The sequence below is a fragment of the Clupea harengus genome, chromosome 5 (assembly GCF_900700415.2).
Source record: "Clupea harengus chromosome 5, Ch_v2.0.2, whole genome shotgun sequence".
Lineage (NCBI taxonomy): Eukaryota > Metazoa > Chordata > Actinopteri > Clupeiformes > Clupeidae > Clupea > Clupea harengus.
The window spans coordinates 28719711-28744211 of record NC_045156.1 but is presented as its reverse complement, the minus strand read 5'-3'; the positions used below and the strand labels follow the sequence as shown (position 1 = coordinate 28744211).

Sequence of the window (24501 nt, the reverse complement as noted above, 5' to 3'; positions counted from 1 at the left end):
CTTTTGTTAAGTCTTTTTTTTTTTTGGTGTAATAACATTTAGTTATTAAAATCCCACATAATGAACCAGTGCATTAAGTGTGGAGAGGCACAGATACACTTGTCAGTGTCAGTCTGGTTGCAGCATTAAAGTGTAACTTCCACCTCAGCTCTGACCATAATTCCACCCACTGCATCATTTTGGAAAAGGCTAAAGAGTCAATATTAACACCAGCATTGATGTACTTCATCATAGTTCAGTCATATCATTTAGTGTACAGCTCCAAAAACCACTATTTTAGGGTGGAGTTACACTTTAATATGGCCCTGATAGGTTAAAGTTCAGAAATGGCATAATGAAAGTAGCATGAAGCTCCCATTACTGTGACAATCCTCACGTGTTAAGTCTTGCCATCACCATCTGTCTCTCCGCTCTCCTTCAGAGGACTGTCCACAATGTAGAAGTGGTTCTGGGAGATCTCTCTGCAGAGCGTGCTGTATTTAGATGCTCGTTTTATCCGAGGAAGCACAAAACTCTTGGTGAACTCATCTTTGCTAAGGGCACGTTTGCCCTGGGTTGCTGACACACAGTTTATGAACATGAGAGTGTAGTTGTAGCAGTTGTGGGTCTCCTCATTAAAACTGAAAAAGAGACGCCAAGAAGTACTCAGCTGTTTTTGTATTTATGAAAACGAAATGCTTACTAGCAAGGAGTTCACACATTTTGATAGACATTTTGTAACTGAACTAGGACATTCAGATATGGTAGTTAAATACCAAGACATTGATGGTGGTCAAATTACCAGACATAAACTCGATAAGCGGGAGATCTCAAACATAAATTATAAAAACAGCCAGTGTACCTTTTCCAGACTGTGTCCCACATCTGGGCAGTGGAGAACTTGTCCAGGTACTGGTCCCACTGGTCTATGAGGTTGTACATGTCGGGCTGGACCAGAGGAATGCTGAGGCACCGCTCCCAGCCCTGGTGGTCTCGGCACACTCCAGTCTTTGTGTAGTTAAACACCACACCTACAAGGAGAGAAAGAGCACGTGCACAGAACACGCTTCAAAACCCATTATGAAAACACAACATTCTGTTGTGTATTCCTCTTTTAGTGAAGTGACATTGAAGAAAATGATGAGTTATCAATCACGGATTCATACCCTTAGAAGTGCTGATGCCTGTATGGAGGTCTGATCCGCCATCAAAATCCCTGCTTTGGAAATAAACATCAAATGGACTTACTCCTACAGATCAACCTACTACTCCTCACTGCACAGTATTGTAAAACAAGTGATGTGGCATAAAACAGTACTAGGTATAGCCTCTCAATTTAAAATCATCATTTCAAATAGCATTCTGAGACAATTGTAAGCAAATTGTATATTTATTGCCCATATTAACATGACCATGTGTAAATAAACAGCCTACCTGAGTTTGTTTTCATCTGTTGGAGCCACCAGGAAGGAGCATGGAGATTTGTGTCCATTGGAGAAAGGGTTAGGTATGCTAACGGGTGCCTCCTCTAGTCTCCGGCCACTAAAGCTAATCCCACACTCAGGGCATTCCTCTGGGACGAAGAAACAAAAGATATCCTTGTTGCAGTGGCTGAACCGCAACACACTCTTATCCATGGAGAACAGACATGGACACAGCGATTTCCTGCAACGATAACGTTGGTTCCTATACCTTCACTCCAGTGCCTGTGGACGGCTGTGGGTGATATAGTAGAGCTTCTGGTTGTGTGACGTTCACAGACAACCTTATTTGTAACCATTAGCCTCTCCGGTTTCACATAACCCAACACCTGCTGAGCAGCGGAACCCATTTGTGTATTAAATGTTAAGAGGAGCAGTAGCCGTGTGTTTCTAATGAAAACGGTCTGCTCAGTTACAATACTAAATTGGTTCAGGGAATAATAAAGATTGCATTAAAACATTTCCTAAGTTGTGTGTGATCCAGCCCAGAGTTATAAGGTGGATGTAGTAGTCTTAGCGAAGGTATAATGTGTGTGGCAAATCACATCAGCATGATGAATAAATCATACAGTTGAATAAATGAAATGAAATCATGTTTACAGTTTATCAACTAGAGGCATGTTCCACAATGTCATGGAATCATTTGATTTATATATTCTTGATTACAAGATTAATTAAGATATGCTCAGAGAGGTTGAGGGTCAGAGATAAGTCAGTTGGGTCATTCCAATTCACCTCGGACCTCCAATTCATGTCATTGATTTTCTTGAACAAATCATGTAAAACCTTCTATGAAATTCATGGGACTTTGAAAAATCCATCATGTATTCTAAGCCTCACCAATTGCTTATTTTTCACTGGATTGGGTTGAAATTTCTACTGAGCAACTATCTGAACAAGAATCCTTTGCAACACGTATTCATGTAAATAGTTGTTGCTGAATGATTTACAGTAATCAAATATTGTTTTTACTAGGGATGCACCGATACCACTTTTTTACAAACCGATACGAGTACGAGTATTTTTATTTGTGTACTTGCCGATACCGAGTACCGATACCGATACTTCTTAGATTTGGTCTCCATGAAAGTGCAATTAATTTGGAGGCAGATTTTATTTTATCCTCTGCAGATTATGTCAAGTTTATGGTACAAAATTAACAGAAGGCTATCCCAAGCCAAAAATAAACAGAGCTTTCTGGTTTTAACACACAAAAAAAGCCTTCAAACAGACAATATTATCACATTAGACAAAATGCAAATATAACCAGATAAAGGCAATTCAATTTGCTGCATAGTTAACAACACAGTCTGCTTAACAAAAAGTGCAGAACTATTACTGGATTAGCACAAGAGCACATTTCAGTTACAAAAGGATCAGAAGAATCTCCTGCTCAAGTACACAAACAATCACTTAACCTATGTGGCACAGTCTTTCTCTCTACCTCTCTCTCTCTGTGTGTGTGCGTGCGCGTTTTTTTCTTTTGCAAGACGTCAGTTAAGATTGGTTACTTCGGTCTTGCGCCACTAGCATCAGTGAACTCTGTGTACTTAGCACTATGGTGTGTCTTCAGGAGTTTAATCAAATTGCTTGTGTTAAACAAAGTACTTTCCTTTCCGCCCTCGACACCGTAGCAGTGCAGATCTTACACTGTGCCTTACTCCTGTCGTCGTCATTTATCTTAAAATGAGCCCAAATCGCCGTTAAGGCAGCATAACGGAATTGCTAATCGCTAACGAGATGCTAGCAGCTAAATTTAGCGAAACCTGTATACTGAAATACTTTGACACTATGACAAACTTTCCTAACACAGTCAAAAATAAGCTACTTACTAGTCTGGTAGAGAGTGGTAGGACAGGTAGGACAATAAATCACATTTTGTGTCAGCATAGCCAGTTTGATGCAGTGAAATACTGATGAGTGGTATCGGTGCTTGGTATCGGCAATTCAAAACGAGTACGAGTACGAGTATTTTAACGAAGTATCGGCACCGATACCGATACTGGTATCGGTATCGGTGCATCCCTAGTTTTTACCCAAAACAAAGAATCTTTCATTTTCAAAAATGAATATCTCCACTAGTGTTCACCATCTTGCACCCAAGTTTTGATTCCGTGTAGTATTAATATAGTTCCATCACATCTAGAAATGATTTGGTATGGCATAAAAAAATGAGTGCCACAGATCTTCCTAAATATAGTTTAGGAGCTGAAACACTCCCCAAGGATTATTTGAATATCCTTGAGTCTTTTTTATGGGAAAGTGTTCATACTTTTTACTGGCTGTAATATTATTACATTCGGTGGTTATATTTCATGGGTAAATATTTGTACTTTGTTGAGCCTGTTTTTCATTGGGTTCAGGAAATTTGCAAGTTACAGCTTGTAATGGCTTGATTTGTTGCATATAGATGAAGTCATCTTTTTTCATTTGTCTGGGCAAAATATTAATCTTAGTTCCTTAGCTCAATTCACATATATTATTTTGCAATTTCAAACGTTTCTGAACTAACTTCTGAGATCATCAACTAGTAGCATTAGAAAATAATGAAGCCCATCTGGGCTAATCCCACCAGAAAGCTTTGGGGGATTTATTGCGAAATGGATTGGAACACACAGAAGCATAGAAAAGAGTGCAATCGTAACTCATAATCAATCATAACATGGCTTTTTCATTAGTGTAGGCGGGCGTGTGACAGTTGTTTATTATTCTTCCAGGCATTTCCTAACAGGGCAGGGCTCCATGATCTCACATCAAACTGCTTAATGATGGAATGACTCAGTAAACTGGGGAAAGTTCTGAATTCTGGGTGAGTTGGCATGGAATCATCCAGTTAGTGTTTCTTTTTTCAATTAGTTTAATTGAAAGCTATGCATGAGTGGCAATCAGAGCACAGGAAAGGGTCTGTGCATGATGCAATATGATCTTCATCTTAAACCCCCACAACAGCAGATGGGCGACACAAAGCTACCCTGCCCTGTGTGATAGAAGACACTTTGAAATGCAATTCTAAGCCTTTTGAGAGCAGACACGGTGCAGCTGTATCACATGTACATTGTTTACATTGCATAACAGAGGCACAGTACACAGCTCATTGCAATGTAGAAAGCTGGCAAAGTAAAGTAAGAAATTGCTTGATGAGTGCAGTCACATATTTATTTTGTCAGTGTTTTTGTTCTTAATTTACAGAGTTTGTTGTGATATTACTTCAATTACAATCAATTTAACAATGAATGACTACTACCGATCAATACTGACATTCATATACAGTGATTAGGAGTATTCAGCTGTCTGTCTTTAAATTAACATTCTCTATCTGGTCAGCAATATAAAAACCATTCTGTGATATCTCTTGGTAAACTCGGATGTATTTTGAGACCGTCTTAACTCTGGGTAGGATGTGCGTCCCTGTAAATTCATCCCTGCTCAAAGAGGTTTTCCCTTCCAGAGAGTGTATGTGGTTTATAAAGGCCAGGGCAAAACCATAGCAGCGGGACCCAAACTCCCTCTCCTCGTGAAACCTGTAAGGCACAAGGTTAAGATGTAGCTATATAAAGCAGTAGCAGCCTGAATAACACTTTCATTCTATGGGCACCAGACTGAAGAAGAGTCCCTGAAATATGCAGTATGCTTTCAAATATACACACATCCATTTCAGGGATTTAGATCTACAAACTCCTGTTTTTCTCCATAACATTTGTGTTCTGTACACTCACCATGGAACAGCTCAATATATATGTAGCTTTTCTAATCTAGGACCTAGACTATCATTCAGTATTGCAAGCCAACAAAATGTTAACTGGTCTAAGATATTGTGTTATCCTTTCTACTTATATCTTCACTGCTTACGAGTCCTCCATACCGTTCTGGTGTCCAAGTAGAAAGGGAGCAGAATTGCTCAAGCTCCCCGTCCCAGGAGTGTTTCAAGTTGACTCTCCAAGGTGGAACTAGCTGCAAAGATACACATTTCTCCCAACCATGGTCATCTCGCCGCAGTCCAGATAAGGTGTAATTATACACAACACCTTAAAAGAAGACATGGAATAATCTGATCATGGGCAGCTTTGATTTCACATCACTTGATTGGATTGTGAAATGGAGACCTACTTAACCAATTATAGTGGGTTCAATGATAAGTTGCAAAGAAGTGTTGGTGTGTGAATGTCAACATTAAAAACCATATGTGACAATTTGCCACTTTTAGAAGCATGTTTTTATAAGCAACTACTGGTATTATCTTCACAGTTGTGATGATGGTCATGTAAAGGACAAATAAATACATGTCCCTCCAACTAGCCGGCTATGCGCTATGCAGTTCTGTGGTCTGGGTCGAAAATGTAAAGCTTTTACAGCGCGACATCGCGAACTGTTGCCAAAAGACAGTTAGCATGCTAGCAAGCTTTTCATAAGTGTCAGCTGTGCTGTTGTTGATGTTTGTAAATTGTGCATGCATATTCAGTAGTTAATTGCTACCAAAACTGCTGCTTTGAAAATGTACACCGGTGACAACGAAAAGGAATGCCTAGCCTGCATGTAGGCCTTTTACCTGTGGAATTTGTTACCCCAACGTGAAGCTCCGAGTCATGCCATTCCCTGCCAATTTAAAAATATAAACATAAACATTTGACAACGGCTATAGGGTATGCTCTATATTACATAAACATTTCAAACGTATGCCTAAGCTATCTGTTGAAATGTAATATTGCATACCCGAGAAAAGATGGTCCGTGAACAGATCCGATTGTAAAAGCACACGGGACCTTGTGTCCATTGGCGAATGGACTAGGAATGCTGACAGGTGCGTTGAGGAGGTCAAACGTTAAAGTCTCGAAACAGATGGGACATTGTTTAAATTCGTTTTCTCTCGGAACCTCTAAATCTACATTTGCAAAGCTGGGTAAGCCTGTAAAACGATAGATGTCCTTCTGACAATGGTTGAATTTGATAATTGTTCTGTCCATTCATAATCGTTTTGACAACATACCTAGCCTACCAACCAACCAACAGGTAAGGAGGAGGAGGAGGAGGAGGAGTCTATCCCCGTTGGCGTTGGCTCCGGTTGATTCAACCTGCTAAATAAATTCGTTTCAGGACAAAACCAGTACTTGGCAGGTTGCCACATGCCCCTGTCTAAGCTGTCTGTTAAATTAATATGTGTCTAGAATATGCAAAAGTATACTGTGTGAAGTACTTAATTTAAAATTGCGAATCAAATGTGACTCCCAGTTCAGGACAACGGCGCGGAACTATTGGATGATCAACCACTGGAGTAAGTGGGAGATAGTTGCGGGTTGCACTCGAGCGCAATAACAGGAACACCAACAGGACAGGTCCTATGGAATGAAAATGTCCACAAAGCAAGTCACCTGCAGGTAAATGATACACGCTAGTGTTCAAGATGTTATTTTCAGTCGTACTAGTTATATGTAAGCAGTGTGTCTGTATGATTCTATCAACTTGACTATGGTGAGACAATAGAGATAGCAATGGTGCAGCCTGAACTGGCTAGCGTGCCCCGGCTAACACGCTAACGTTAGCCAAATTGTCAATGTCGCCTGTTGTGGCAAGAACATGATCAAGTAGAACATCCATGACGCAAGGCTCTTAATGAAACGTTCTCCCAGACCATTATTTTGAATGAAACAAGTTTGGTTTGCTTGGCAAGGCTGCCTCACGACTTTTTGTCCTACCGTGCTAATTGCGTATCTGGTAACACATTTCCCTTGTTCTTTGAATAAGTTGTTCAGATAACTTGTCCTGTCTTGTACCGTCTGAACGTCACCTTTTCATCTGTTTTTGAAGATATTTCCTCCATGGCGTGTGTCGAGAAGGAAGCAGATGTATGTTTTCACATGATCTGGCAACAAGTAAACCATCAACAATATGTAAATTCTATCAGAAAGGTGTGTGTGCCTATGGAGACCGCTGCAGGTAAATTTCAATCCGCCAATAACTGTTTGATGCTGCGAGATGCGTTGTTCTCTGAAACATGTTTGTGATAGACATAATTCATTTTTTTTCTTCTGAAACTATGGCGTAAACATAACACTATTATTCTAGAATTTGCACTCTACCGTAGTTTCTAATGCAGTAGTCGTCTCGTACATTTCATTAACATAAGATCCTAAATTAATCTGTGGAACACGGAATTCCCCATCTTTTAGTGCCAATATTTGGCCACAATATTTGCTTTTGCCTTACAAACGTGACTTAAGCTTGCTGCCTGTGTAGGTATGATCACATCAAGATCTCAATTGGTCGAGGAGGAGGGGGAGGCGGTGGTAGCAGTAGTACCGGTGCTGTCAGTGGTCCTCCAGGCGTTGATGTGGCTAGCAGAAGCAGCACCAGTTCAGGACCTCTTATGTCAGGAGCAGGTCCGCCAACAAGCACGGCAAGGCAGGCCAAAAAGCCACTGGTGCTAAGAGACAGGGGTAGGTGCTTACATCATTTCTGCACATTCAGCTCATTTTGTATCTTTTCTCTGATACGTCTTTGTAATATCATTGCAAAGCATTTTTCCCATTTTTTTTTAATGTAATGTGTTGCATCCATTCTTCTTTTATCTTACACAGTCAAAAGTGAATATACATGTTCAATCCGGTTTCAATATTACTATGGTTTAATAATTTGTCACTTCCATCTTATTCAAGGTAATTTACATGGAAGTATTCATCAGTCACTTCCTCTGTTTTTGCTTCAGCGCTGGGCTGTGACAGAGGCCTTCCCCACTCAGCAGAGAGTGCCGAGGTGCTGGAGGAGCGCTGGGAGTACAGAGATGGCGGCGGGCAGCAGGCCAAATCCCACTCCTACCTGGACGCCATCCGCAGTGGGCTGGAATGCTCTGCCGCCGCAACCGCCTCCCCCTACCCGGAGGTGCCCCAGACACAGCTGTGCCCTTACGCGGCTGCTGGACAGTGTCACTACGGCAACAACTGCCCCTATCTCCATGGGGACTTGTGTGAGATTTGCAGGCTTCAGGTGCTCCACCCACTCGACCCAGAGCAGAGACGAGCACATGAAAAGGTGAGGGAGCTCACTTGATTGGATGCTGTTTTTTTCACAGAGACAGATGGTGGTGTATTGTTGAATGAAATATACACTGGCTTAGCCACATGGGAAACACACAGGGCTTGAAATGCATTCATTTGGTGGGATTAGAGAAGAAAAAAAGAAGGATGCTACTTATTAAATGTCATTCTGTAATTGTTCTTTTGACAATAGCCATATTGCATAGGTAGAAGTTAATGTCATCCCAATTCTTTCAGCATATATTCATTTTCCCGTTTTAATCTGCTTCTTCTTTAAATTAAAAACGCTTGTTTTCTGTTAGCTAGTAAAGCCATGCTATTCCAGCCCCAGTACTATTGGAGATTCAACATGTCTCCGATGTAACTTGAGAAGAATCTAAGGCCAGCTCTCTTCCCATTTAGATGTGCATGGTTGCATTTGAGATGGATATGGAGAAGGCGTTCAGGGCCCAGCAGAGCCAGGACAAGGTGTGCAGTATCTGCATGGAGGTGGTGTACGAGAAGGCCACCCCCTCCGACCGACGCTTTGGCATCCTGTCCAGCTGCGGCCACACCTACTGTCTCAGCTGCATCCGCCAGTGGCGCTGCGCCAAGCAGTTTGAGAACAAGATCATCAAGTGAGTGCCAGGTTGGGCGGACCGGGGAGCTATGGGGTTGGGTGGTGGAGTGTTTCAAAAGAGCGATGTTCACTGTGACCCCTGTGTGTGGATAGCAAGCATAGATGGATCAGAGGTGTGTCAAATAGTGGAGGTCCCTGAGTGTTTTATGCTGCTCTTGCTGCTCTGTGTGTTACCGGACTTTGCTGACTATAAACCGCATTACAGTATTTTATGAAATTGAAAAAAAAAAAACCTGTGTATTGACTGCATCCGCGTATTAACTGCAGTTTATTCAACGTTACATCATCCTGTCCACTACTAGCCGTTTAAAAGTTGTACGGGATAAGCATTTCAAGCAATATAATAGGAAAAGGTAGAAACCCTCAGGGCGCCTGTGCAGCTTTGAACACGAGTTCATATTCACTTTCTATTAAAATGAGTTCATATTACATATGCTAGCAACTACCAACGGTTAAGATGGTTCCCTAAGATGGGGATAGCAAGGGTAGGTCATCGCTAGTTTAACTGGCGTGAGACCTTGCATGTATTACACTCCATAGCATTCCATTAAATCAGCTACATTTGGGTGGAATACACACACACCTTGTTTCTTTATCGTTACGGAAGACTGAGTGTGAATGTAAATGTGTTCTATCCCATGTTGTTTTTAATGGGATTCGTATGTGAAAGAGGGAGAGAGACCCATTCTACCTGGAGAGTTACTGCGCGCGTTACTAACTTCCGGGCTAAAATAAAAAATGCATTCCCATGTATAGGCTGCCCGAGTATTAACGGCAGGGCTGCAGAAGTTTTTTTTTTACAAAAATCGATGTATAAACCGCGGTCAATAGTTTGGAAATGACCGTATGTATCCCCAAATACCATTCCATCCTTAAAATGACAGCAAATGTTACTTGTGTTGTAATATTAACTCTTTTTAAGTGTATGAATGCTTTCACAGTTAATCACATTTCTTATTCCCAGGATTTGGGCCTGCCCCCAAGTCAAGGAGTTATGGGTCATTGGGTCAAGAAAGAACATTGTGATTTTTAAATGTCAGCAGTGCTAGAAGAGAGTAGCATTAATATATTACTGTAATACAAATCATTATTATAGTAATAATAATATTATCATTCCAGTCCCTTCATTCTTATGGTGTTGGTTTTAGCCTTTGTCCATTTTTGACTTTACTAACTGAAAATATCCAACGGAGAGGCTTCCGATCCCAGTTGATGCAGTGACATCTATGAAACGGTGATGTTTGGTGCTAGACTGATGAGGGTCATTCAGGTCTGAGATCCAAATGTTTTTCTTTGAAACACCTGCAGGGGGCAGCAGGACGTTGCAAGTGCTCTAGTCTAGTGCACATCACACAATCACATTTAGACCAAGTGCAATCCTAGCCCATCAGAGGAGCAGCAGCTAATGAGTCTGGAACAGGCAGTCGGCACCACAACTGGCCCATCATTCTCTATGTATTGATGTGGAAGGCTCGGGTGGAGCAAGGCAATGGAATGCAACAGGGAATCTTTCCAGTGTTGACGAGGGATTATTCTTGCCAAACATGAGCATGACATGCTGCATGTATGGCAGAAGAATGAACAACTTCTTGACATATTGGCTTATGTTTTTAATGTGCCTGTTGTTGTTTTTTCTTCTTCTGTGTCCAGGTCTTGTCCTGAGTGTAGAGTAGTGTCCGAGTTTGTCATTCCCAGTGTGTATTGGGTTGAAGATCAGGATGAGAAGAATCATCTGATTGAAGAGTTCAAATCTGGCGTCAGGTAAGAGCTATTGGAAGTGGCATACAGGATCTTGTGTAATGAGGTTTCACTTCTTCTGTACTTTTCCACACAGTACACCTCACCGCATATCAGTGCTGATTTGTTTGTTTTTTTTGTTTGTTGTTCTATAAATATATAAACATACGTAGTTATTATACGTCTTTAAATTTGCAGACTATGTCTCAGATAGTACACTATGACCGGGCCTAAATAACCGCAAGTCCCCCGTGAAGCAGCAGCAGCAGCTCTCTTGTCTGGGTTCAGTGTCCATGTGGTTCAGTGACCTTCGGCCAATCATAGAGAGCTGCAGCCAGACTGCTCCAAGGGGCTCTTACAGAAATAGCAACCCCAAAGGTCATCCGCCAGGTCTCTGCACCGACGTGCCTTTGAAGCCCCTATTGATTGGCTTAATACGCCAGGCGGTATCACATACATGTTATTCTTCCCTCCACTACTCGGTCAAGAGAAGCTTGTTCTCGACCACTAGCATCTGATCCCAGTCCCAGAGGATGAAGCGGCCCATCTAGGATACACATGTCCGCTCTTGCCACTTCCAGACATGATTTGTTGATAATCCCACCTCAAAACCTGATTCCACCCATTGCCGCCATCCTTTCTGTTGTGTTATCTCTGTAACCACCAGCTATGCCCACTAGGTTTAGCGGTAACAGTCCTAAGGGCCGTTCCACACCAGTTGCGTCGCTCTTTTGCGTGACTGTCGCGGAACCTTTTACATTTTCAGTTGGGCGCCCATGTAAACAGCTTAGAGCAGCCACGATGCATATGTAATAACTCACACCTTTCCGTGTCTAGGCTATATGTCCCGGACATGGAAAAAAAATATAAATATTATATATAATATAAGAATTTCCCCAAATGCCTGTTATGAAAGCGGAAAGTGGAGGCTACATGTGTGCTATGTAGTCATAGCAAAAACCTAATGTAGGCTTTAGTTCTATGATGTCAATCAAAGGCAAACTCAATGTAGATATATAAGGCTGGCAGCAGCAGCAGCAGCAGCCGCAGGGCCACAGGAGCAGGGCCACAGCAGCAGGGCCACAGCAGCAGCGCTGGTAGAGTGGACCATAGATATATATAAAGGCTAGATGTTTCGTCCGCGTTGCCGGCCAACGGAGTCGAACGTCCGCACATGGCCGCCATCTTGCCCCGGTCAGTTTCGCTCATCCATAACATTGTGTTGGTATTGGTATGTACTTTTTAAATAACCATAACTTGCTCAATTTTCAACCGATTTTATAACCACGTTAATAACGTTTGTAAGAAACCAAACCATTTGTAAATCCGTTGAAAATTGAGCAAGTTATGGTTATTTCAAAAAGTACATACCAATACCAACACAATGTTATGGGTGAGCGAACTGACCCGGGCAAGATGGCCGCCATGTGCGGACGTTCGACTCCGTTGGACGAGACATCTAGCCTTTATATATATATATATCTATGGAGTGGACGATCACGCATGTGCACCGCAGTAGTGCAGAAACATAACTATCATGCGTACGCCACGCCACGCAACTGCTGTGGAACATGTGTGAGCTATTTCACCACCTTTTAAACCACAGGGCTCTTTTTCTCTTCTCTGTGCTTAAATGACTCCAGTCTGGCACACCCGTACTGTCTCCCAGAGACATGAAGACCTTATGTGTCCTAATGTGACCTAGTCAAGCCAACACTCTTGAGTAGTCTTCATCACAAGCAGAACATCCAACACTTCTAATCCATGGCTGACTGACTGAATGTTTGAGGGAAAGCACTGAAGTATATTGGCAACAGAAGTGATATGGATTTGACTACTGAGGATAATTCCATCCCAGTTGCCCTAAGACACATGTGATTCTAATTCGTCATAGCGCATTGGGTATCTGACACGCTCTTGTGCTTGTCCTTCCTTGAAGCAAGAAGCCCTGCAAGTACTTTGACCAGGGCCGAGGAACATGCCCGTTCGGAGGGAAGTGCCTGTATTTGCACGCCTATCCTGATGGCACACTGGCAGAACCCGACAAGCCTCGCAAACAGCTCAGCTCCGAGGGGAACGTGCGGGTAAGGATGAGGATGCCTCTTAGTGTCTCCTCTAAGTGACCTCTACAACCTAGTGACCCCCCGACAACCCGCTTAAGATGGCTGTTAGATTTGGTCACAGAGGGTGAATGCATTTAATGTATGATAACAGCAACATTGCAACACAATACAGTCATTACTAACTACCAAGGTTAAGATGTCAGTTCTGAAATATAACTGTGAATTGTGAATTAAAATGCTGTCTGTCTGGGCAAAGGCTGATGGTGAGAGTCTCACGCTAAAAATGCCTCCTTTGTCCAGACACTGTTGAGACGCATACATTATGTTATCGGCTAATACGTTTTATTAAGGCGCATTGTGTTAACTCCTGGTATGAAATGCCCTGTATAAATACGTTTTGATTGATTGATTGATTGATTGATTGATAAACGGATGGGTGTGTGAGGTGATCTTGTCATGTTGCCTTGCAGTTCCTGAACTCCGTGCGGCTGTGGGACTTCATCGAGGAGCGCGAGCACCGCGGGGCCTCCCAGTATGAAGACGAAGTCAACGAGTTGGGCGACCTCTTCATGCAGCTGTCAGGAGCAGGCAGCGAGAGCGGAGCCCCGGAACATCCCTGAGCCCCAGTACCGAGCCCCAGCACCCTACCCAGTCCAGTCCAGTCCGCCCAGCAGTCACAACCACTCATGTCCCACAGAATAACCCACAGGATCATCTACAGGCTCATCTACAGGCTCATCTACAGGCTCATATCAAACTGTACTGAACTGGGCAATAAAAAATGTGCTCACTGGTAAGCCTTTCATGTTGACAAAATGAGGCTTTTTAAAATGCCATTTTTACTGGGTGGTACATTTTTAGGGAAAGACTATGGCAGTTCTGTATATGAAAAAAAAAAAAAAAAAAGAAAAGAAGAACAGTTGTCAATTTACTGTACTCGCACCAATACAGTTATGTTTGTGAAAGCTGCTATATTTTCGTAATGCAATCAGGTACATTTTGCCAGATTGACATACATGTTCTCTCACAGACAGGTCCTAGTTACCCATCTGTGGCAGGAGTTGAGAAGCTGATACTGGCAGTGGCACATAGCTCCCTAATGCACTTTTGTAGCAAGAGTGGAGTTCTGTATGACAAATGGCAGTTCAGTGCACATTAAGTCTATTCAGACTAGTTATGTTTGTGGCTAAGCAGTTATATACAAAATGAAAGAAGAAAAAAAGTCCATTCTTAGGGCCAGAGTTGAAGCAGTGGAGCTGAATCTGAATCTATCAGAAGTGGCTCCCAACCACCATTACGATTCTCAGAGATTCTCTTACTTTCCCTGTAGTTGATATCCAGTATGTGCTTGTGGTCTACTATTTTGTGAATGAAGCCTTACTATTTTAGATCTCAGAGCACTTAATTCAATTTTGAGTACTTTTGAGTCATGTCCATTTTTTAGAATTATGCAGAATTACATCAAATGCTTATTTTAAGATTTGGAGGGTCAATCATATGAAATCCAGTTACAGAAATACAAGGCAGCTCAAAATTTCTTAGCATTTTTGTCAAAATTGCCCTCTATAAAATCATGCAATATATAAATAAGTGTAATTCCGTTAAATTCAGTTGTCTTGTCTTGTTTTCGAGTCCTGTTGGGTGGAACCCAAATATATGAAAAGAATACCTCTTATTGTTTCAAAGAAGGCTTTATAGAACAGTGCAAAGATTTGGCACCGAAAAAAAAAATTAAAGCCAAAGTGAATTCATTTATCCAGTTTGTGTGGATTTTATGCCCATCATCCTTTGGAGTTAATTCAACTGTATGCGATTCTGTGTAGACCTGTACTATAGACGGACTCCATTGCTTCCGGTCAGTGTCTCTAAGAGGCTCTCATGAATGGCAAATTCCAACATGCCGGTCACAAGTTTAGGATCTGATCATGGGGAATGTAGTCCAGCACCCTCCTGGAGTTTAGGTGATATCTGTGTGTACCCGCCTTTAATTTGATTGTGTAGATTAATCTCAGACCTTATGGTTGTGGACCCTTGGCCTAGCACCTGTCTGTGACTTTCCTGGTGATTTAGCCCCAGGAAGGTTTCTGCAGAACAGAAACAGTATAAAATATGGTGTTTGCGAAACTTAGCTCAACTCGTGTTCAAGCTTAAATATTAGGGCATGTGATGTTTAAAGTCATAAGAATTTTGATGATCTAAAGTCTTGTTGAGTGGCACTGAAGGCAATGTAATGAATGAGCAGGGGTTCTGGTGTGTCATTACATTGCTCAAGTGTTTGCAGTGATGGATATTTACAGGATTGGCCTTTCTCATACATCTAGAAGTCGACATTACCGGCCATCATTTGACTTGAAGCTCTCTTCCCCACAAGTATTTGTGAAATGGCATTGCCATAAAAATAATACAATTTGTATCACTTCCTAATATAATTAAAAGTGATATTTCATGCAAATATGAAAATGTGTTTTATGTTTATATAAAACTGTAACGGGGGTATGTATTATTATTTATAAGCAAAGTGCCACCAGGGATGTTGTGTGCCCTTCCAACGATGTATGGAAGGCCATCCATAGTCATGTTTACTGTCTGTATTTACAAAAAAAAGCCCTGCATAACTATATGTATTAAAGTATACAAGTACAGTATGTAGTCAAATAAAGAAAATGTATTTTGGGGTATGTACACAATGTCACCAGTCATAAAGTATTTAACTTAATTTGATTAAAATACAATGGATAAACAGTCTTTCAGGTTTACAAGTTTATCCTCAGTGATAAGCAATAAGACAAAAAAAAACAAATCCCTAATCATTTCTGAAGAGGCCCTATCCAATGATCCACGGTTCTTTGATATAGCCTTAGAAAGTCAGATCAAATCTCCTTGCAGCATTCCTATAAAGCAAACACCATACACACATACCCTCTGCAGAGAGGGGACACCAAAATGCCTTTTCATCTCACATAAATGTGAACAACGTGAAGAAATGCATCAATTAGAACTGTACATCTAGACCATCCAAAAGAACCACTGTCTATTACATCCCTGCTATATGGATAACATTCAAATTGCTACATTTCTTTAAAACTCTCCAGATATTGACCTGAGACAACATAGACTTCTTTGATTCAGGTCAGATTTAAGAACAAAAAGCCCTGTTGTAATCATCTATGTTTCAAAGGAACAACAGATTTCAAATATAAACCTTCTTCCATTCCTTCATATCTTGCCCTTCACAAGAAAGAAAAAAAAAGTTCTACTAACGTATGAAAAGGGCTGTGTAAGCACAGAACACAACGCATTAGAGGACATGTCTCTCCTGGGGACCATGTTCTTTAGATTTTCAAAATTCATATTTAGACCATTCTGTCATCCAATGACACCTCCCACCATTTGAAGTACTGGTTCGAAGAAAGAAGCACTCAAAGTGTGCAAGTCAAGCCTGGCTGGCTACAGCCTCAGTAATGCTAAATGTGCTTAAGCCTTGGAGCCAATCGGCATGCTAGTGTTGTAAGGTGGGTCCTCTTGATTCCCAGGGGGGCACTTGGCGTTGCGTGGAGACGCGACCAGGAGAGGCGCTGTGCTTAAAAGACGGGAAGTCGCGTGGAGGTCAAAGTGCAGGCGTTGATGGCCTCCGTGTGCGTGGCTCGGTGCAGGGAGGGCTCGGAGGCGCTGCGGTTGATTTTGGGCAGGGAGTGCTGCAGGAGCTCGATGGAGGACAGGATCTGAGGAGACACATCACCACGTTAATATCAGTCCCATTGCCTGCCCCCCCCCCTGGTCCTCAGAGTCTCTCGGGCAGAGAGACCACATGCATTGACACAATAAGGGGTGCACACTGCACACAGCAGGTTTTTGTCTCAAAAAAGAAAAAATAAACACCGCAAATGCATACAAATACCTCAAAGTATCAACATACACAGAAGAAAAATGAACAACTGTCGACTACTATCCTTCAAATATGTCATAACTAGGTCTAGAAGCATTTTCTATTTATTTTTTTTTCCATACCAAAAAAACCACTGACTGTACCCTTCTGTTTACCCATTCATTTGTCTGGTCCTAATGATATCAATACGATCTAGAGCCCAGTAGGTGGGAGGCTTCAGCAGTAACTGAAGAGCATGCCACATCTACACGGTGTGCGGAAAAACAATTTGCCATGATTTTAGTGATGAATGAATTGGACCTTACAACCAGACCCCCCCCCCCCCCCCCCATATTAATCTTCCATTACTGTAGTATGTGGTGTGTTCATACCTGTGGGAACAACGGCCTGTCATCTCTGGACTTCTTGATGCAGTCAGCAACAAGCCTCTTCATGGCTTTAGGGCAGCCCTTGTACAGCTTACTGAGGTCTGGAGAGAGGTAGCCCCGTCCAACCATGTAGATAATCTGAGACACAACAGTGGGACATGATCTCTTTACTGAGGTCTGGAGAGAGGTATCCCCCCGTCCAACCATGTAGATAATCTGAGACACAACAGTGGGACATGATCTCTTTACTGAGGTCTGGAGAGAGGTATCCCCCGTCCAACCATGTAGATAATCTGAGACACAACTAGGGCTGAACGATTTGGGAAAATAATCTAATTGCGATTTTTTACCAAAATATTGCGATTGCGATTCGATATGAGATTTTTTTTTTATCCTCTTTTTTTCCCAACAAAACGTAATGAATGATTTAAATATGACCAACACAATATTAGATACATTTAGTGTAAAATATTCTTTCCCACATTTTACATTTTTATTTAACTGCTCATTACAGAAACAAGAACAACAAATCGGTGGCTTTGCCACTGTGCATTTAAGTAATTTAAAAAAAGTAATTTTAAGTATAAACACTAGGCATGCACTTTTTAAACACTGTGTGCAAAATGTACCATCTAAAAAAAAAAATAATTATAAATTATTATTATTTTTTTTTTTTTTTTTTGTGACCACGTTTTTTAATCGCGAACGTTGCGGTTAGAAAATCGCGTTCCATCATATCGCGATTAAATCGCAAATGCAATTAATCGTTCAGCCCTAGACACAACAGTGGACATGATCTCTTTACTGAGGTCTGGAGAGAGGTACCCCCGTCCAACCATGTAGATAATCTGAGACACAACAGTGGGACATGATCTCTTTGGGGGTACGGCCAGTATGATCGGATGTACATAGCAATGCCATTTGTGATTACACAAAATGATTAATAATAAAGGTGTTGACCAACATAGACCCCATATGCTACTGTTTGTCAAACATGACATAACATTCAGGATCACCTGACCTGTGTGTGCCCGCTCACATACATCATAGCACACGTGTGTGTGTGTAACACGATATGAAAACTAGGCCTAGGTCTGCATACATTAGTTTACCAGATGTGAAAATAATGAACTGAACGGAGCACTTTTCCATATGACCTGATTTATTCTGCTCTCAGAAGGGTGTTTTCAAACCCACAAGTCTTCTCTCATTTGGCACTTCAAGACACTCCAAACACTTTCCTCTTTCACTAGCAGAGGGTGGAGCCCTAACAGCAGAGCAGAGCAGAGCAGAGCAGAGCAGATGAGACTGGATCTGAGGTTTCTGTTTTCCCCTCAAGTTCAACAATAACAACAGTTAACAGCAGGAACAATGAGAGGGACTGAGAAAAATATATAGGCCAAGAGTTAGCGGTTTCCAGTGAGAACACGCCAAAAAACACAGTCCCCAACAAGGCCTCATCAGTCCCCAACAAGCCCTCATCCCGCGGTTTGGAAAAAAAAAAAGAAAAAAGAGAAATGGGGCCACAGACCAGGGAGGCCTAAATTTAGTGGCCCAGTGATCCACCCTCTGCCATGATATGGGCACCGAGCCAATCAGAAGACTGCGCTCCACACCAAGCCACCGCCCACACTGCTGACCAGGACCACAACCACCACCAACACAAAAAAGCCTCTGACACACACAACACTGCAAGCAGCAGAGTCTGCTTTCGAGGCCTTGCGCGGACTGCACAAAAAACACTGGTCTATGTGTAAAGTCTTTTCTCACAGGAAGCCAGGTCACATGGGTCCCAGCATGCGTGCTCACGCTCACGCTGTGCTCTTAACATCTTCCCTTCAGCTCCGAGGGATGGCTGCTGCTCTTCACAGACCTCCATTTGCTTTTTCTTGTTGCATCAGGTGCAAGTCAGCCCTTCTATTGATAGCGTGTTTTTCCTCTGGGTCAGCAGTGAGATCATGCATTTAGCGGGTTTGCAGCACTTGTGCAACTTACTTGGCGAAATCCAAACAAGCATCCCAAATACACAAACATCCGAGTGACACACAGGCATAGCTCTGTTTCGAGTATTAGCGATCAATGGATTTGAATAGACATTTTTAAAAGCACTACTACACAAGGGAAGTCTCTGCTTGTGGTGGTGGTGTGAAGAAACAGGTTTGCCGAAACAGTGAGGACCCAGTCAAGAATCTTGTGGAACACAACACCAACACTGCACCCATCAATGACACACATCTTACAGAAGTGGAGATTTTACAGAATTCCCACAACATTTGAAAGCTTAAACATGTTCAAGGAAATAGAAAAAAATGACCTGGACTTTCTGACATGGATTTTTCTAAAAATCTGACAAATTAGCAAAATGTGTCAAAAAGGCAGAGCTTGCTACAAGCTGTTGCTCCACTAGTGATGACGAGGAGTACATATATATACTTACTGAGCTATGTCTACAGAATGGAAAATGTGACTTACTTCATAAACACTGCAAATATACTACACGTGATTTATGCCACACAACTGCAGAACCCTATAAGCTCTGTGAACGTGGACAATTTGAAATTTACATATATTTTTCAATGATTTCCTGAAGGCCTGAACTGTTCAATTTAACATTTAGTGGATGGAAACCCTACACATGCGTGCCTACATTTCCCAGACTCACCTGGTCTCTGTTAGCGATCATGGAATAGGGCAGCTCCCCCGTCATCAGCTCGTAGAGGACCACTCCATAGGAGTACACATCAGACTGGAAACTGTATGGGTTATTGTCCTGCATCCGAAGTACCTCTGGAGCCTGTGAGAGAGAGAGAGACAGGGTGGACACTGTATGGGTTATTGTCCTGCATCCGAAGTACCTCTGGAGCCTGCGTGAGAGAGACAGGGTGGACACTAGCACTGGTGAGCTCTCACAAGTCCCACAAGTCCTTAGCTCCATCAATATCATTCAAGCCAGTTATGCATAAGTCATCCACATGGTTTTAAATGCACTGTTCTCCAAACGATCACACAGAAAAAAAAACTATAACTATGTAATTGATTCCCATCTTTGTTTGTCTCAACAAAAAAAGCCGTTCCCTCACCATCCACAGTATAGATCCTGAGGGCTGTTCCACCTGATGAGAGCCACTCCACCTGGCCTTCACTGTGGCCAGGCCAAAGTCCCCGATCTTCACAGTCAGACTCTCGTGAAGAAAGATGTCTGTTAAGCCGTGTCAAGGAGAGGTTACTGGGCTGCAGTTGGGCGCTCCTCTCCTGAGGGGGTCCCACGTCATCCTCATTGGTTTATTGGGCCGTCTCTACCCCTTCAGTGTTGTAGTGTAGCAATGAACCCCTTCTAACCTGCAGGTAGCTATCGTTGCACTAAAGTAGGCATACCTCTCACTAGAACTATACAAATCATCATTTCTCAAAATATTTGTGAAAAAAAAACTTGATCTTCTAAAAAAGGATACTGTTTGATTTCATGTCTCGATGAATGATATTCTTTGCATGCAAATAGCTGAAAGGAAACAAAAAAAAAACAACAACGCTGTTAGGATTGCTTGGGTTTCAGAGCATTTTACACAGGCATCACCACTCTTGCAAATCATTTGTACACGGGGGGAGATTTTAACCTCACACATGATGTGACTTGTTTGTTTATATGTAAATACCCTTATAAGTCTATAAATACCACAAAAACTAAAACAATAGCCAAATTGTTTTGTTATGGGATACATATAGCCTAGAGCTATGGTGGATTTTGCCCCCACACCCCCAGGAAGAACAATAAGGGTGAGAACAACATGATGCAGTACACACACACAAACACACACACACACACACACACACACACACACACACACACACACACACACACACACACACACACACACACACACACACACACACACACACACACACATCTGGCTCTTCAAGTGCTTTTCTGTACCTCCTCTGCTTAGGAAGATAGAATACAATGCTAGAATAACCACGAAGATTACAAATACAGTTCCGTTTACTATCATTTTGAATTCAATTGTATAGAATACAAAAATTGCAAACGTATTTAAGGGGAGATTATTTCTAGTTTCCAGTAAGAAGACTTGTACCGAGTCCGTAAGCCACTTGTTTTATGATAGTCTACATGTACATTGTTATTGGAAGGATCTCCGCAGGCTGCCCCAGTGGCCTGTGTTACCGGTTTGGTTCTCAACGCATACGGTGTGTTAGCTCGCCATCATTGTGGCAAACTATGTGTTCACAAACGTGGGAGTTTGATACAATGAGATTTACCGAGTTGTTGTTTCATAAACTTTGGCTAGCTGTCTTTGACATCATCTTTGACGTGGGCATAAATGTTGCCTGTTACACTATCCAATGTATTTCGGTCCCGTCATTTTATTTGACAATCCTGCACGATTCCTCGATTCTGTCCGTGTTTTCCGCCTCGTGGAAACATAGAATTAAAGGGCCATCATACCCTCTGATGGAAGGCAATCACTCTTGTTTGACACCAGCTATAATGATTTAGGGTACAGACCTTTCAATTATGTACATTTTAAATGTTGCTATTCCTGTGAAAGGGACCTTTTTGCGTCAACAACATTTCATAGATAGAGGACTATCGGTTCTGAAGGGGCAGAGAAAACTACAGACCTTAAAAAAAATAACAGTCTTTGCTGTAGATTCACATGATGTAGAGATATTATTTCACTCTGTGATTACTTCACTCTGTAACACTGTGAGCTTGTGCGCTGAGAGACGTCTTCACAACAGCAACACTAGTATACTTTGGAAACACCCATACACACACACGTCTGTCCGCAATGCGCCAAGCCGTGTCTGCAGAAGCGCACTTGAGCTGTCTGAGAGTCTGATAGGTTGTTCTATTCATACTCACTCCATGCCTTGAGCTGTCTGCCTCGCAATGTCAATCAGCTGAAACATCTGGAGGTTGGTTTCCTGGACGTGCAGGTGCTTGTACAGGCTGCTACCATCACACCACTGGGTCACAATGGCCAGATTGTCCTTCGTCATGTACCCCATGAACAACAGGATGTTGACATGTCGAGTCTTCCTGTGATCCCACACACGAATTTGAATATGACAGTAAAGCAGTATTTCCCATCACAGCAAGCAGATACGTATTTTCACATTAAGGGCTAATTGGTCTCAACCCACCAATTACACACGTTTTAAAAGATTCAGCCAACTAGCAGTGCCACAGGGCAGCTCAGTACATCAACTGACTGTAGTCTCGCCAATCAAAGGGAATCCAAATCCAATCCAATGGTAAAATCATTACTGACCTGAGAACAGCCACCTCATTGCGGAAGGCCTGGAATTGCTCTGGTGTGGGGTCGGTGACCTTTAAGATTTTTACTGCTACATCACCTGGAGAAACACACAACATAGGGTATGGCCAAAAGACGACACACAACTCTAATCCAGTATGGAAAGCATCCTTGGATCCACCATGGGTATAGAGAGTCCTACTTACCATGCCACTTCCCTTTGTAGACGGTCCCAAACGAGCCAGAGCCTATCCGGGAGTGGAGCACCACCTCACTGGCCTCGATCTCCCAGTAGTAACTGGAGTCTCTCTTGTCTCTTGGACGCTGTGGACATATCAGTTTCATGTCACGTGGTTTTCTATGGTTATCACAGGGTTGACCGGGTATTCAAGGTGGTAGTCAGGGTGTTGCTAGAGTAGTTAAGGTTGTCGCCAAATAATTGCTATGGTAGTTACTAGGGTAGTCAAGATGGTTGCTAGGGATTCCAACATTCATTGCAATGGGAAAATAGAGTGGTGGAAAACGACAACAGGAGTGAATCTATCAGAAAGCTGTGTGCAAGCAAGTACATGGGATCAGGATGTATGAATGTAGGGAGGGAACATTGGAATAACAGTAACAATCATACTAACAAACTGCAGGAAGGATCAATGCCTGGATTAAGATACTGCACAGCAAGCTAGCACATTTGGAGAACATCAGATAGTTTGAAAGGCACAAACACTCAATCCATCAAACCTGGAGCCCCTTCCTCATATTCCTTCTGAAGCTTACCCCTGGGACCTTAGGCTGGGCTGTGTGCCCTTGGAGTCCAGGTAGCATATTAATGATCCAGTTCATGGGATGGTAGAGCATATTTAACTTATTTTTACTTTCCCCCCTTTTATCAGTTTTTATAAGACAATCACACACAATACGTGTGCGTAGTACATTCTGCATACATGTGTTTTGTGTGGTGGGAATATATCCTTCCTTCAACAAGTGTACCATCTATTTAGAAAAAATAAATTAAATTAAATGAAAAACAGGTGCACTTACGATTCGGTTCTTTTCCTGAGTGTTGGATGAGGCAGCTTTTTCCCTGTGCATGGGAGCTGGGGCTCTTGACGGGGTCCAGCCGGTGGGGCTCACATTTGGAGGGCTCCCTGCAATCAAGATGTATGGACACGAGGTAAAGGGAGGAATCAGACAATAGATAAGAGTTATATGTGGCCTGCAAAGGTATTCAACTCCCTTGAAAGAAGTCACCATTTTCTTTGTGCCAATCAGCATTTTCATTTTGAACACTTATGCTATGGAATATTTCTAAAGGCTACATAAGTCGTTTGTCTATTAAACTTCCAAATAAAAAAATAAAATATTCTGCTTGCACAGGAACTCAACACCTATACATGGTAGAGTATTGCCGCAATAAGGACTTAATCTCTAGTTTTTTCCCCCATTCCGCTTGGACAGGTTTCTATAGAACATCTGCGCTCATGAGACGACTGTCCTGGTCTGTGATAGCTCTTAAGGTTGTGGACTACACCTGCAACCCAAAGCCCAGCCATTGTAATTATGAAAATGGTGATGACTTTCAGGAGGGTTGAATACTTTTGCAAGCCACTGAAAATCCATAGAGATAGCAAAAAAGTTAAATTACATATATTATTATTAATAATAATAATAATACAATTTAAAAAATCTTCTTACCAGACTCATGACCTTTTAATGCATCCTGAGAAAAGAAAAACATGTTTTAAAGTTATGTTTAACTGATTAATGTACGTCATATGAAGTATACAATCACACTCAACTCAAAAATATGTTAAGAGGGATCCAGGTCAGTAAGATTCTTTTATTAAATATTTAATATGACTTACCCTCCAAAAGTTTTCTATTTGTATAGTTTTATTTAATGACAGATATTGATCTTTCAAATTAATTACATTTGGGTATTCAAGCACAAAATGGGCAAGGGTTAATAATCGAATGCAGTAAGAAACTGCCACATAAACCTAATTCCCAGTACAATAACTGACCCTCACAAATGTCAGTTTACATGCTCATAAAGGTTTGTTTGTT

The 24501-nt window shown here is 42.0% G+C and overlaps 4 protein-coding genes across 9 annotated transcripts in view; 1 reads left to right on the top strand and 3 right to left on the bottom strand.

The window, feature by feature from the left end:
* Nucleotides 1-2: 2 nt before the first annotated feature.
* Nucleotides 3-2177, bottom strand: LOC105904692 (MKRN2 opposite strand protein). 2 transcript variants are annotated; one of them, XM_031568444.2, is made up of 4 exons: nucleotides 1414-2177; nucleotides 1146-1198; nucleotides 842-1010; nucleotides 3-620 (listed from the first exon to the last, which is right to left on the bottom strand). In XM_031568444.2, exons 1-4 carry the CDS (start codon nucleotides 1614-1616, stop codon nucleotides 380-382), a joined length of 666 nt encoding a protein of 221 aa, XP_031424304.1. In that variant the 5' UTR covers nucleotides 1617-2177; the 3' UTR covers nucleotides 3-379. The 2 variants fall into 2 exon arrangements, with proteins under 2 accessions (XP_031424304.1, XP_012688056.2); XM_012832602.3 differs by having other exon boundaries at nucleotides 1146-1195.
* Nucleotides 2178-3524: 1347 nt separating this feature from the next.
* mkrn2os.1 (MKRN2 opposite strand, tandem duplicate 1) lies at nucleotides 3525-6478 on the bottom strand. The gene is made up of 4 exons (XM_042707907.1): nucleotides 6171-6478; nucleotides 6007-6053; nucleotides 5323-5485; nucleotides 3525-4981 (listed from the first exon to the last, which is right to left on the bottom strand). Exons 1-4 carry the CDS (start codon nucleotides 6419-6421, stop codon nucleotides 4744-4746), a joined length of 699 nt encoding a protein of 232 aa, XP_042563841.1. The 5' UTR covers nucleotides 6422-6478; the 3' UTR covers nucleotides 3525-4743.
* A 237-nt stretch (nucleotides 6479-6715) lies between these two features.
* Nucleotides 6716-15652, top strand: mkrn2 (makorin, ring finger protein, 2). The gene is made up of 8 exons (XM_031568434.2): nucleotides 6716-6832; nucleotides 7263-7391; nucleotides 7692-7891; nucleotides 8161-8483; nucleotides 8891-9105; nucleotides 10758-10868; nucleotides 12784-12928; nucleotides 13378-15652. The coding sequence occupies exons 1-8, from the start codon at nucleotides 6801-6803 to the stop codon at nucleotides 13525-13527; spliced, it is 1305 nt and encodes a 434-aa protein (XP_031424294.1). The 5' UTR covers nucleotides 6716-6800; the 3' UTR covers nucleotides 13528-15652.
* The window catches only part of raf1b (Raf-1 proto-oncogene, serine/threonine kinase b), a 21293-nt gene continuing 12344 nt past the window's right edge, over nucleotides 15553-24501 (bottom strand). For 4 of the 5 annotated variants that reach the window (XM_031568428.2, XM_031568429.2, XM_031568430.2 and 1 more), the window contains 10 exons: nucleotides 24130-24154; nucleotides 23476-23582; nucleotides 22644-22761; nucleotides 22453-22537; nucleotides 22044-22220; nucleotides 20614-20660; nucleotides 20242-20360; nucleotides 19824-19955; nucleotides 17165-17299; nucleotides 15553-16629 (listed from right to left, as the gene is read on the bottom strand). In XM_031568428.2, coding sequence (XP_031424288.1) covers nucleotides 16489-16629; nucleotides 17165-17299; nucleotides 19824-19955; nucleotides 20242-20360; nucleotides 20614-20660; nucleotides 22044-22220; nucleotides 22453-22537; nucleotides 22644-22761; nucleotides 23476-23582; nucleotides 24130-24154 — 1086 coding nt within the window. In that variant the 3' untranslated portion in view covers nucleotides 15553-16488. The other variant, XM_031568431.2, reaches the window with a different exon arrangement.

Bases quoted from the DNA above. Each gene is read 5' to 3' on its own strand.
- LOC105904692 (XM_031568444.2), bottom strand. From the start codon at position 1,616: ATGGATAAGAGTGTGTTGCGGTTCAGCCACTGCAACAAGGATATCTTT. The intron at 1,011-1,145 runs GTATGAATCCGT...CTCTCCTTGTAG, and splicing joins AGGCATCAGCACTTCTAAGG to GTGTGGTGTTTAACTACACA. The intron at 621-841 runs GTACACTGGCTG...TCTCTTTTTCAG, and splicing joins TGGGACACAGTCTGGAAAAG to TTTTAATGAGGAGACCCACA.
- mkrn2 (XM_031568434.2), top strand. From the start codon at position 6,801: ATGAAAATGTCCACAAAGCAAGTCACCTGCAG. The intron at 9,106-10,757 runs GTGAGTGCCAGG...TTCTGTGTCCAG, and splicing joins TTTGAGAACAAGATCATCAA to GTCTTGTCCTGAGTGTAGAG. The intron at 12,929-13,377 runs GTAAGGATGAGG...GTTGCCTTGCAG, and splicing joins GCTCCGAGGGGAACGTGCGG to TTCCTGAACTCCGTGCGGCT.
- mkrn2os.1 (XM_042707907.1), bottom strand. From the start codon at position 6,421: ATGGACAGAACAATTATCAAATTCAACCATTGTCAGAAGGACATCTAT. The intron at 5,486-6,006 runs GTAAAAGGCCTA...TCTTCTTTTAAG, and splicing joins TGGGGTAACAAATTCCACAG to GTGTTGTGTATAATTACACC. The intron at 4,982-5,322 runs GTATGGAGGACT...TGTGCCTTACAG, and splicing joins TCTACTTGGACACCAGAACG to GTTTCACGAGGAGAGGGAGT.